The sequence below is a fragment of the Desmodus rotundus genome, chromosome 8, assembly GCF_022682495.2.
Source record: "Desmodus rotundus isolate HL8 chromosome 8, HLdesRot8A.1, whole genome shotgun sequence".
NCBI lineage: Eukaryota > Metazoa > Chordata > Mammalia > Chiroptera > Phyllostomidae > Desmodus > Desmodus rotundus.
This window is the reverse complement of record NC_071394.1, coordinates 133,004,568-133,016,683: the sequence shown is the minus strand read 5'-3', so window position 1 is coordinate 133,016,683 and position 12,116 is coordinate 133,004,568. Positions and strand designations below refer to the sequence as shown.

General features: G+C 57.7%; 1 protein-coding gene across 4 annotated transcripts in view; it reads left to right on the top strand.

Moving 5' to 3' along the window:
• The first annotated feature begins 1,971 nt into the window (after positions 1 to 1,971).
• TRNT1 (tRNA nucleotidyl transferase 1) overlaps positions 1,972 to 12,116 on the top strand; it is a 15,626-nt gene continuing 5,481 nt past the window's right edge. For 2 of the 4 annotated variants that reach the window (XM_053929404.1, XM_053929402.1), the window contains exons 1-5: positions 2,023 to 2,990; positions 5,263 to 5,456; positions 7,856 to 7,994; positions 9,829 to 9,955; positions 11,453 to 11,646. In XM_053929404.1, coding sequence (XP_053785379.1) covers positions 2,849 to 2,990; positions 5,263 to 5,456; positions 7,856 to 7,994; positions 9,829 to 9,955; positions 11,453 to 11,646 — 796 coding nt within the window. In that variant the 5' untranslated portion in view covers positions 2,023 to 2,848. The other 2 variants (XM_053929401.1, XM_045199701.2) reach the window with 2 other exon arrangements.

Genomic DNA, 12,116 nt, shown 5'->3' with positions numbered 1-12,116 from the left:
TGCGTTCTTAAAATGAACTCAACTTGATTAACCCGACTCGCTGGATTCAATCTGCTAACACTTTACCAGACACGCGTGTTCATGTTCATGTGGGCATCGCTCTGTACATTTTTCATAATACTTGTTTCAGTGTTGTAATCTGTCCGTGCTGACTTCAGATGAGAGGAAACATGGTCCCTCTTCTATTCTCTGGACAAAAATTGTGCAAGATTTGTGTTATTTCTTCCTTAAGTGGTTGATAAATTTGACCACTGAAACCATCTGGGCCTGGAATTACCTTTGTGGGAAGTGTGTGGAACAGAACTTAATTCAGTAGTAAAGAGCTAGTCAGATTTTACAATTCCAGCTTGTTCCAGTTCTGAACAGTTGCATTTTTCTAAGAATGTGTGCATTTCGCCTACAATGTCAACTTGGTTGGTGTAAAATGGTCCATACTGTCTCCCTTCATTCTGTTACTACTGCGCTGATAGACCCTTTCACAATGAATTATCTGGATGTTCCTCGGTCAGTCTGGTCGGGATAGGTGCAGGATTTACGTCATCCTTACTGGAATCAATGCTGTGTCTCCGCATGGCTCCTCAAAGTGGGGTACTTAACACACCTGAGGACAAGAGGTCGCTCATTGGAAGCCCCAGAAATATCGTGGCACACAGATTTTTTTAGGAAAATTTTAGAGAACTTAGGTAAAGTTTTATTGAAACGAGTTTAAAAACATTAAAACATAGACTTTATAAGATGCAGAGTGTTGAGGGCTAGGCAAGAGAGCTAGGCAATTATAGGCATTGCTAAGCAGAAAACCTCTTGAAGGTCACCAGAATAGATAGGGGAAAGAAACAACATTGTCGGCCAAAGTAAGGTAAACAATACGCGATTTGCAGAGGGCTCATTCTGAGTTACAGCCAATTAGTTAGAGGGCCATAAAACTTTAGGCGCCAGACTCATCTCAGGTTTGGACCCTTTAAACTGAGGGTACAAATTAAGTGGGACAGGTGGTTCTTATCACAGGAGACAGGGGTCCAAAAGAAAATTTTAACATCTGGTTAATGTTCCTCCAGAGCCAAGAGCTATGCAGAGATAACAGCAACTCCCGCTTTTGTAACTTGCTTGCTTGCTTCTCACTGTATAAAAGAGCTAGCCTGTGAGTGTTCGGCGCGGCTCTCATTTGCAGCTCTACGGAGCACCGTGACTCCGGTCACTTTGGGGGAGTCCGCCCCTGCGCAGGTAAAAGCTTTGCTTGGCCAATAAACCATCTATAAATCTCTTAAGAGTCAGAGTCTTTCGGTTCCTAGAGCGAGAACCCTCGATCTCGCATATAACACAGAGCTCATTTATTTCTTTAGATAATTGGCAGAATGTCTCGGAAGCTTCTCACTTTAAGGATTTAGGGCTGTACTCCCTCCCACTCCTTTGCCACCCTTTCCACTGTTCTCTGCTTCGGAAAAAAATGGGAGCTGAGTCAAAGGCAAGTTCTTCACTCTACATCTGCAACAGCCTGCAGACCAGGAAAGGGAATGGTTTCACAAACCAGGTGGGAACCTAAAACAGGCGCAGTAATTTCAAGGGATTGGAGGGCTCAACTGAGAGCGTCCTGAACACCTCGCCTCCGTCTGGACGGGGTGTCTTCGGTTCCGATCATTTTAAAAACGGCGTTCCTCCCGTGCAGTCCAGTGCGGGCCCGGGAGCGGGCAAATGCAAGCTAGCATTTTTGGAGCAGTAGCAAATGCTGGGAGCTGTGAAGACTCGCATCTCACCGCGGCCAACAGTGTTACTTGGTAACACCACCACGCAGGCAGGCGGCGGACCATCTCCAGGGCGAGAGGCGTGGAGACGCGGCACTGAAACAGAACCTCCATGATACGCGTGCGCGCACGCGAGCCTCAGAGTCAGGGCGTCGGCCAGGCCCCGCCCACGGCCTTCTGGCACTTCCCATTGGCCGTCAGCTGGCGCGCATGATTGACGTCATCGCGAAGGCCGCAGCCCGGAAGTGCGTCCAGGGCAACGTCGGCGCCGGGGCGGGTGAGCGGGAGGGGGGCGCGCGCGGCCGGGAGGGGGCGCTGGGAGTGGGCGGCCATCCACGCGCGGGGCTAGCCCTCGGGACCGACGGCCAAGGGTAGCGACAGACTCGTCCGCCCTGGGAACCGGAACCCGACGGAACGTGCCGGGCGTCCCCAGACATCTTCCGCCCCTCGCGCGGCTGGGCCCCCGAGGTCTCGCTGAGCCTCTCCGATCGCCACCTGGTGTGGGGAACGCCGCTTCGGGGACGGTCCCCGCGGATTGTCCGAGGGGAGGCGGAGGAGGCCAAGCGTTGTCCTGCGGTGGGCTGGGACGGTCCCGGGTGCCGGACGGGCAGCGCCGCCCCCGACACCTGCTTTTCACCGACAGGAGCGGTTCTCCGGCCGTTCCCGCTGCAGCAGCCGCGGGAGGCCACCTGGCGTGGGAAACGCTGCGCTGCTGGCGAAGCGGGCGGGGTGGGGACGGGGAACTGCACGACCGGCAGCACCCTCACCTGGTTCACAAGGCCTAGGAAGCCCCTGGGCCATAGATTGCAGGTGGGGTGGGGAGCGAGGCTGACGTGCCCTGGCTGACCTCTGGGAGAACACCTGTCCCTGGGAGGCCGAGTCACTGAGCCGGCGGCCGCCTTCGGAGGGTCTGGTGGCGGTGAGCCGACCTCTGGGAGCCCAGGCCCTGCCCTGGGAGCCCCCCGGGACTTAGCCCTACGACCGGCCCGTTCCTTTTTCCCTCCGAGCAAGAGAGAACGTCTCCCGGGCAATACAGAAAATTGCGGTGCGCCCCTTTCTTTCCCGCCACTTTTAAATCCCGTCTCTGTGCGCGCACGTCTGTGTCGCAGATGCTGAGGTGCCTGCGCCGCTCGTGGCCGAGCGGTGGCTGGGCTGGACTGCGCCTGCTGGAACGACGACACCTGTTCACCATGAAGCTGCAGTCCCCGGAGTTCCAGTCCCTGTTCACGGAAGGGCTGAAGGGCCTCACGGGTGAGACTCCGCTGCCTTCTGCTTCCCAAGCCTGGGTACCTGGGGCAGGAGGCAGGACATGTGGTTCAGCCACGTGGGGTTGTTTATGAAGGAGGCCTGCCCTGCTATCGGCAATCCAGAGCCATAGCCCAATTACAAGAAGAGGCAAGAAGTGGCCAGTAGAAAATGAGCAGTTCTCTGTGTGCTCAGTGCCTCCATCTAGTATTGAGCCACTACTTAGGGTGCAGGTACGAGGCTTCCCCGGCAGGAGAATGAGGGTGTGAAAGGCGCCTCCAGCGTTCACACAGCACCTGCAGAGCTGGGCTCTGACTCACACGGCCTATCCCTTCCCTGGGTTCAGGTGCCTTCTAGAACTCGAAGGCCAGGAGAGACCGGAGTCCCCTGTCCAGGGTGCGTGCAGACCTTACCAGGACGACATCAGGAAGCAGCCCCATCTGCTCCCCAGCCTGTGCCCCTTACCTTGTCCTCTGGGTCACTGCTGCTCTTGCTGGAGCAGCCACGCAGCTGCCTGTCAAAGCCAGTGGCGTTTTGGTGGCACCTTCAGTAGCGCGTTACGTGTTCATTGTGGAAACGTGCCCTACACCGTGCTGTGCACCCCTGGCTTCCACCAGACCCACCAGGGGAGCTTTGTAAGCATCCTGGTGCTGGGTCCTGCCTGACCTCCTAAACTGGAACCTCTGGGGAAGAGGGGCAGCTAGAGAGCTCGGAGAAAACTGCTCCATTACTCCTGATGCAGAGAAGGTGGGGGAGCCGCTGCTTGAGGACGACTCTGCTGGGTTAGCCTGTCCCTAGAGCTGCTCTTCTGTTCTTGAAATCGGGTGATTTTCTGGGTCGGTGTAAAATCATGCTGCTCTTACAGTTCTGAAGTCTCCTGTCCCCCCACACAGGCACATACAGACGCCCCTCTCTGTGGTGTCCTATTAAAATACGGGAACAGAGTTGTATGGGAGGGGCTGTGCATTTCCATAGGGCTACGCAACGTGGCGACTCCAGTACTTTGAGTGCAGGATCTCGTTCCCGTCCCCCTCAAGCGCACTGGGCGACTTCGACCCCACAGCTGGAGTGCCGTGGGGCCGGCCTGAGGGCCTTGGCGCTGGCTACCTGCGCTTTCAGTGGCCACCACTAACCTGTGAGAGCAGGTTCACGTGGAAAGGAAACACGTCTATGTTTTGCATTCTCACAGTTCCTTAGGTTGTTTAACAATCTGCAGGCATTTGGAGAGATGATGCAGGCATTCCTGGGTCAGGGACCTGAAGGGGCACAACCCACTGAGTTCTTGGCCTCGCGCAGGAAACAATTCACACGTGAGCCAGCAGAGTTCCAAGTGAAAGGGTTCACTAGTGAAGCAGTGAGACAGAGTAGCTGCTGCTTCTCCCACTGAGGCTCGTTCACCCAGGGGTGGGGCATTCAGTTAGGGGGCAGGATACTGAGGACTTTCCAGGACCGGGGAGGAGATTTCTCGGGAGAGCTCCATGGCCATTTCATGACCTTTTATGGGCTCTCCCGTGCCACGTGGGGTGGCTCAGGTGTGTGGATTAGCTGCTAATGAGGCTAGGGGTTGTGCTAGGTGAGATTAGGCACCTTACTGGATCCAGCTGGTCTCTGCAGGTTCTAAGCCAGGTGGGTCCAACCTGCGGCCCACGTGCCACATGCAGCCCAGGATGGCTGTGGGTGCTGCCCAACACAAAGTTGTAAATTTACTTCAAACACTGTGAGACTTTTGTGATTACTCGTCGCAGTATGTTTAATGTGTGGCCCAAGACGACTCTTCCCCTCCCAGAGTGGCCAGAGACGCCATGAATCCGGAGGGGGCGGTCTTCCTCGGCAGTTACTGTAGCTGCCATTGGTTGCTGTTGTTCTGCCACATACCCCATCTCAAAGAAAGGAAACCTTAAAAAAAATATTCTTTCCAATAAAGCCCCCTTTTTATTAAGCTGGGATACCACAGTTCAGTTCCTGGGTGAGCCAAGCTTGCGGGAAGGTACAGCAGGGGTCCTACCTGAGAAGTGGGGAGACAGGTGAATCTGGTGTTGGTTGGGACAAGTAAAGACAGGCTGGTCCTGTGGCTTAGAGTAAAATCCCTGAACCCCCTCACCAACCAGGGGCTTCCCCGTGTGGCGCAGGTGGGCTTCCATGGAGGCCTTCGCATCCCACCTGTGGGCCACGGGGAACACTCCAGTGGGGGCTGCTGCTGGCCCTCATAGGCTGGAAGGCCATGCCCCCTGCCCTGCTTAAAAGAAACAGGTTGAAATGAAAGTGTCTCTCTCGTCAGAATTATTCGTCAAGGAGAACCACGAGTTGCGGATAGCAGGCGGCGCCGTGCGGGACCTGCTGAACGGGGTGAAGCCGCAGGATGTGGACTTCGCCACCACCGCCACCCCCGAGCAGATGAAGGGGCTGTTCCAGGCGGCAGGCATCCGCATGGTCAACAACAAGGGGGAGAAGCACGGGACCATCACGGCCAGGGTGAGCGGGCGCCCGGCGGTCACCACGCGGCCTTTCCACAGTGCAGCAGCCCGCGCCTGTTTCTAGTTTAAACAGCAGCGGGGAACAAAAGCCTCTGAGCGGCAGCTCCTGTCAGCTCATCTTCAGGGACCTGCCTGTTCCCTGCCCGCTCCCCAGACGCCTGCCTGTGTGGGTGCTTGTTTCCTGTCCATTTCCCGTTGTTTTCCATCCCCAGACCTTCTGCCAGGGGGGCAGGGGGATGTGACTGCCCCCCACATCCCCTGCATGGCTTCTTGGGGTGTCGCCCTGGTGTTGGGTTAGGTCAGCATTGGGGTGTCCACCTGGGGGCGTGTGGTGACCACGTTTCTGGGTCCCCTCGCAGTGGAGAGCGTTTTTCCTGACGCTTTCCGTGTGTGTGTCCCCAGCTCACCCTGGGGCCGTCACACTGTCACGGCCTCTCGGTGGGCCGCAGCAGCCACGTTTTAGTCCTTGGCTCAGGCCTGCCGCCCGCTGCCCCCGGGGGTCCCCTGTGCAGCTCCTGGGCCACCTCCTCTGCCCCTCTGGCAGCCTGCTTCCTGGTGCTGCCCTTGTTCTAATGCCCGAACCTGAGGCCCACACGTGGGACGTCGTGTCCGTCCCTCACTCGGGGCTGAGCGTTGGCTGTGTTGGCAGTGGAGGCAGAGCGGGGACCCACCTCCCAGAGACCCGTGAAGGCTGTTCCGGCTCAGCTCAGCTGGGCTCTGCTCCCCAAGACCTGACTGCTGGCCCTTCTGGCAGCCCCCTGACCGGTGTCCCCCTGGTGTGTTTGATTTCAGGAGGGCGTGCCTTGCTTTGATCCATTTCTTGTTGTTGACTATTTGGGGCACTTAGTGGGTGGGCCTCCTGAATGCTTCTCCTGACTCTGCCCCTTGGGAAATGTCTTCTCGCTGGAAACCCTGTGGCATTGGACATGCACCTCAGGGATGGGCCCGGTCTCACCTCCTGTCCCCTCTCTCATGCTCTCATCTCTTTCCTCCCTGTGGGGTCGCTTTAACCTGCCCACCCAGGCGTTCTCTTCCATCCACTCGCTCTGCTGTCTTGTAAAGCGTATGGGTGTCTTTCCTGGAGTGTTTGGAAAGCCTCTGCCTCGTCTTCCTTCCCCCAGGACGCCAGTCGGAGTTACTTGACAGTACTTCCTCCGAGCTCTGTCTGTCTTTCTCCGGCTTCCGGAAAGGGGCCCTTCCTTGGCTCTGCTTGTGTCTGGGCTGCAGTGTTCGTGCAGCAAGCAGCCGGCCAGCTCCACTGTCCTTGTGTGTGGGCAGCACCCACCTGCGGGCTGGGGTCCGGCGTCGCAGCCGTGGGCCGTGTCATTGGGAGAGGCCCCAGGAGCCCCCAGGCGGACCCAGGTTAGCACAGGCCTGCTGACTAGCGTTGTGAAGACCACGTGGGGAACAGGCTGGGGTCAGGCACGTTGGGTTTTTTTTACTTCATCTTGTTTTCAGCGTGGTGCTCACACCCATGATCCCCTGCATCTGCCTCCCCAGGCTGTGGCTGTCTTAGGTCAGCCTTTCCGGTGGTTCCTACCCAGTCCTGTGGGGGAGGGGACAGTCTGGGAGTCTGTTTTCTGTAAGGACACTGTCTTCACGCTCCGCGCCTGTCCTGCCTGCCTGCAGAGGGAGCAGGTGCCCCAGGTCCCTGAGTTCTAGGACTGGGTGGTAAGCACCAGCCGGTTTCCAGGTTTCCAGGGAAGCCCGTGTACGAGATGGACAGGAATTCTGGAACAGGCTTCCGGGCCGGTCCGTGGCTTTCAGGCCCTCTGCAGAGGCTCCCGACTCCTACTGGGCCTGGGAGACCCTCTGCCATTGACTCCTCATGCCAGTGTGTGCCGCTTGTCGAGCTACTGTCCGTTACACGCGTCCCTCCCTCTCCACGGTGCCGGTGGCCGTTGCTCGTCCTCACATGTGCACCTGGGTGCACGGCCCTGCGCATCACGGCTCAGCTGCAGGCCTTCCCTCCGGCCACAACCGACGTGGCGCCTGGTTGTCACCTCCTCAATGGTTAGCAGCGAGGTTGTCACCCCCTGTTTGTCCTCTGTCAGTGCCCTGCTCCACAGTGCACGCTCTGTAAACCGAGGCTCAGCCCGTGCAGACGCAGAGGGAAGAGTCGGACGGGCGCTGGCGGAGGGAGGGCTGCCCCCCGCCGATGCCACTCGTCCGAGGGCCGTTTCGTAGGTCAGACTCACCCTCCTTAGCTGGGAGGGTTTATGGTTTTTAAGAAATGTGCTTTGGCTCCGTCTCTGAGTCCTGGGGCGCCCTCCTGTTTCAAGGCCTGTGCGCACTCGCAGCCTCGAAACGGGAGGAAGGAAGCCCGTCAGGACTCACATGTCTTTTCCGTCCATCAGGGACACCAAAACTAATTTTTAAAAACATACTTAATTCCAGCTTCACAACGAGAATTTTGAGATCACCACACTGCGGATCGACGTGGTCACGGACGGAAGACACGCCGAGGTGGAATTCACAACCGACTGGCAGAAGGACGCCGAGCGCAGGGACCTCACTATCAACTCCATGTTTCTGGGTAATGCACGGTGACGAGTCCGTCCCGTGAGCGCACAGCCGCGTGTGGGGGGGCAGCGGCCCAGAGGCTCCCAGCAGGCCATGTGGCAGAGCTTCATGGATGCCTGGACCCCAGACCCCTGGGGTCAGAGCCTGAGCTGTCACTCAGCAGCAGGGAAGTGAGGGCATTAGCGTCGGCTCCCTATTAGGGTCGTAGAGCTGGTGCGTTCAGTGGCCCTCTCTCACGGTGCATGTCTGCCCACCCCCTCCCGGGCCCCCCACCCACACTGGCCATGGCTCCCCCACAAGCGCCGTCTGCCGCTGGCTGACAGTCCCCTGTGCGGGGTGGGGCGTGTGTGGGTGTCCTCGGGTCGGGCAGGCTGGCGGGCAGGGAAGCCCAGTGTTCGTGTCTGCTCCCCTCCTGTTCTTGAAAGCTGGGGGCCCCAGCGGGGGTGGGTGTGCTTAGGTTCCTGTTTGGTAAACGACGGAAGTGCTGCTTTCTGTGCTTGACGCTTCGGGGAAGCCCTTCACATGTAAGACTGGGTTAGAAAAAGAGAGAGGCAGGGAAGGGTGCGGTGACAGGGTTCGCCTCCTGCAGTGGGGACCGCCAGCTGATGACATTAAGGACAGGCAGGGTCTGAAGTGCCTGCCGAGGTCCTGGGACAGGCGTGCCCGTTGCCCTCCGCTGTGTCCCCAGACTCTCACCAAAGCTCCGCAGGGTGGGTGGAGCCACCTGGCAGGGAGGGAGCCAGGCCAGCTCAGAGACACTGAGTACCGCAGCTCAGGCCGCAGAAAGCCCGGACCTGTGCCCGGGGTCCCGAGCCCCTGGGGAGTTAACAATGCCCGAGGGCTGCAGCCGCTCCCCATCCCTCTCCCTGAAGTGGTCAGACTCCAGGGGCCTTTTTGCCCTCCAGCATCCTCGCGGAGGTCAGCAGTCAGCTCGCTCAGCCTCCCAGCTGCCTTCTGCTGAGCAGCCCTAACCATACAGAGAAACAAACAGGCCCTGGTTGTGAAAACTGAAGCCAGCCTGGTGGCGCTTGCCTGCACTGGTGGACCCCTCAGAGTGTGCCCCCCACGGTGACTGGCGACTGGCTCAGTCAGGAGGCTCCTACCCGCTCACCGCCCAGCTGCTTTCATTCGCCGCGTCTTTCAAAGAAAGATCCTCAGAGCAGCACAAGTGTGCGCCAGGGTGATACCAGTCTCTTAGCCGCTTTCTGTCCAGCCTTTTCTCCAACAACTGGATGAAACATTTCTGGTTCTGGCATTTCTGGTTACTATGTTTCTCTTATTTGTGCTAAATATCCTATGTTTTTTCCTACAAATTTTGATCTTTTTTGAAAAAGACCTAATACCTCCACACTCACCAGGGAGAGTTGAGAGTCTCTTCCTGAGGAAAAATCACACTGAGGTAGATGTGCCACATCTGTTACTTTGTAATCAGATTGGTTTTTTACTTACCTGCATTTTTTTCTTTTCATTTTTTATTTTCTTTTTCTATCTGGAGCCTTTTAAATTGTCCATACACACCAAAATGCCATATGGACCAAAACAGCCCGGGGAGTGTACTCTAGGCCCCTCCCCCATTCCGTCCAGCCCACCCACCTGTGGGGACCACCAGTCCGTTCTGTTCTGTGAGCTTGGTTTTGTGTTTCTCTTCAGACTCCGCCCTGAGTGAGCTCACACGGTGCTGTCTGTCTCTGTCCGTCTGACTGCGCTGAGCTGCCGCCCTTGGGGGCTCCCCCCCCCCCCCCCCCCCCCGCCTTCCCAGCTGAGCCGTGGGCACCGCAGGCCCGCGCCACGGCGCTCGCCAGTCGTACCTGCTAACGGTCGCTCTCCTCCCCTCTCCCGACACACAGGCTTCGACGGCACTCTGTACGACTACTTCAACGGTTATGAGGACTTAAAGAACAAGAAAGTGAGATTTGTTGGGCACGCCAAAAAGAGGATACAAGAAGACTACCTTCGAATTCTAAGATATTTCAGGTAAGAGTTTTGAAAAGTTGTTACCAGGCTGCAGGGCTTGGCAGGTCAGCGCACCAGACGGCGGCCTCCCAGGGGTCTGTCTGCCGCGGGGCTGAGCCACGGGGTCCCCGCCCCACGGCCTCGCTTTCCAGTCCCAGTGTTCTGTGTTCAGCCACACCAGGAAACGGTACACGGAAAATTCCAGAAATAAACAACTCAGGCCCTCTATTGTGGGCTGGTTCTGTGTGGCGAGATGACACCGTGAGCTGAGCTGCTCCATCCCACGTGGGACGTGACTCGTCCCCGTGCCCAGTGTCTTCGGGCTGCCACCCCTCCCGCCCCTTAGTCACTCGGTGGCATCTCGCTTATCCGAGGGGGACCAGCAGCTCTTGTGCCTGACTTGTGAACGGGCCTCTGTCAGGGCACACGCGTGGGGAAGAGCGTCGTGTATCCACACTGTCCGTGGTGTCGGGAACCTGCTGGGGGCACGCATGTCCCCGAAGATAAGGGGCTGCTCTGTGAGGTATTGTTTTGAAACTTCATGTTTTTATCCCCAAAACATACCCACACATATTCCATTGTGTGATCTTTTATAGCATTTGGCTTTAACTCATTTTTTAACGTCCCTTTTCTCGAGCATTTCCCACGCCAACCCTTCTTGACACAGCTGTGTGGGTGCCCCCGCAGGCCCGCCCTGTGCAAGGTGCCCGAACACAGGCAGGAGTGGGGGCCCGTGGCTGCGCGTGGCGGTGTCTAGTTCATGGGAGCCTCCTGCGTGAGCTTGGTGAGGGCAAGTGTTGGGATGGCGGAGTGAGTAGCACTGCCTTCAACTCCGCCCGCAACGACCTTTTCATAAGCCGTGCTGACGGCTTTGTGTCTAGTAGCAGTAATTTCGGATGACTCTCAAAATACTCCAGCATCTTACCTCTTGTCAGTTTATTCCTCCAAACTTGAGTATTTGCCAACAGTCTCTTGTTGGAAATAACAGAACACAGAGGGAGACCGTAGGCATTTGATTCAGATGCTAATGAACCAGACATCCACACTCTGAGGCCTTGACCCTGAGGTTCCACGAGTGACTAGTGTCCTACCTGAAACTTGCTACGAGTCCCCGGGAGGTGGCCGGGCCAGCGTTCAGGGCGAGGGGGTCCAGGCCGGCGTTCGGTCTTGGTGGGGCGCCTCGCAGAGTGCTCCTTGTTACCGATGCCCTGCGGCACTGACTTGGGCCTGTGTTTGAGGGCCGCTCTCGGCGAGGCCTGTGACGGGAAGGGGCAGCGAGGCGGGAGGCCTAGTTCCTGGCAGCTTGAAGAAGGTACTTACGTTTTACTGGCTTGCGAGCTGTCTCATTAGGAAAAAAGAAGGTGGGGGACCAACCATATGCTTTCCGAGGTCCCTCCTACTCCTGACCGGTTGTTGTCTGTGACTAAGTGGGCGTGCCTGGTACCGTTAGCCCGGAACAGCGACTGGCCTGGTGGATGTGCCAGCGCAGGTCACCGCCCTGGGGCTTTTGTCTTGTAGGTTTTATGGGAGAATTGTAGACACGCCTGGTGCCCACGACCCCGAGACCCTGGAAGCGATCGCAGAGAACGCCAAAGGCCTGGCCGGGGTGTCAGGGGAGAGGATTTGGGTGGAGCTGAAGAAAGTTCTCGTCGGTAACCACGTGAACCATCTGATCCACCTCATCTACGACCTCGACGTGGCCCCTTACATCGGTGAGGCTGGGCCAGCGTGTCTGTGTCTCGGGGAATGAGACTCGTCCGGTTGAAAATTCCGCAAGGGAAATGGGTTCAGTTTAGTTCAAGGTTTCTCAAAGGAAATGAAACACTTTAAAATGAACGGTGAGGACAGGGGTGGCACCGTTTGGTCACAGGTGGGGACAACTCGGCGTAGGCCAGTGACACAAAGTGGCCTCTGAGCAGCTCGGGGCCATGGGTTAGTTCCTGAACAACAGCGCGGAGGGCAGAGAACAGTGGGCTGGAAGGAACTGTGCAGGGCAGAGGGAGGCGGTGGCCGAGTGCGTGGAAGAGCGGCAGACGCAGGTGCTGTCCAGGGGCTGGCACGGCGAGTGTCGGGGGACAGTGGGAGACGGGGAGTGTTTCAGACAGCAGGGACTCACTGGAGGGGTGGGCGTCCACCAGAGAGTGGGCGGTTGGATGGTGTCCCCTGGGTGTGACCACCCCTC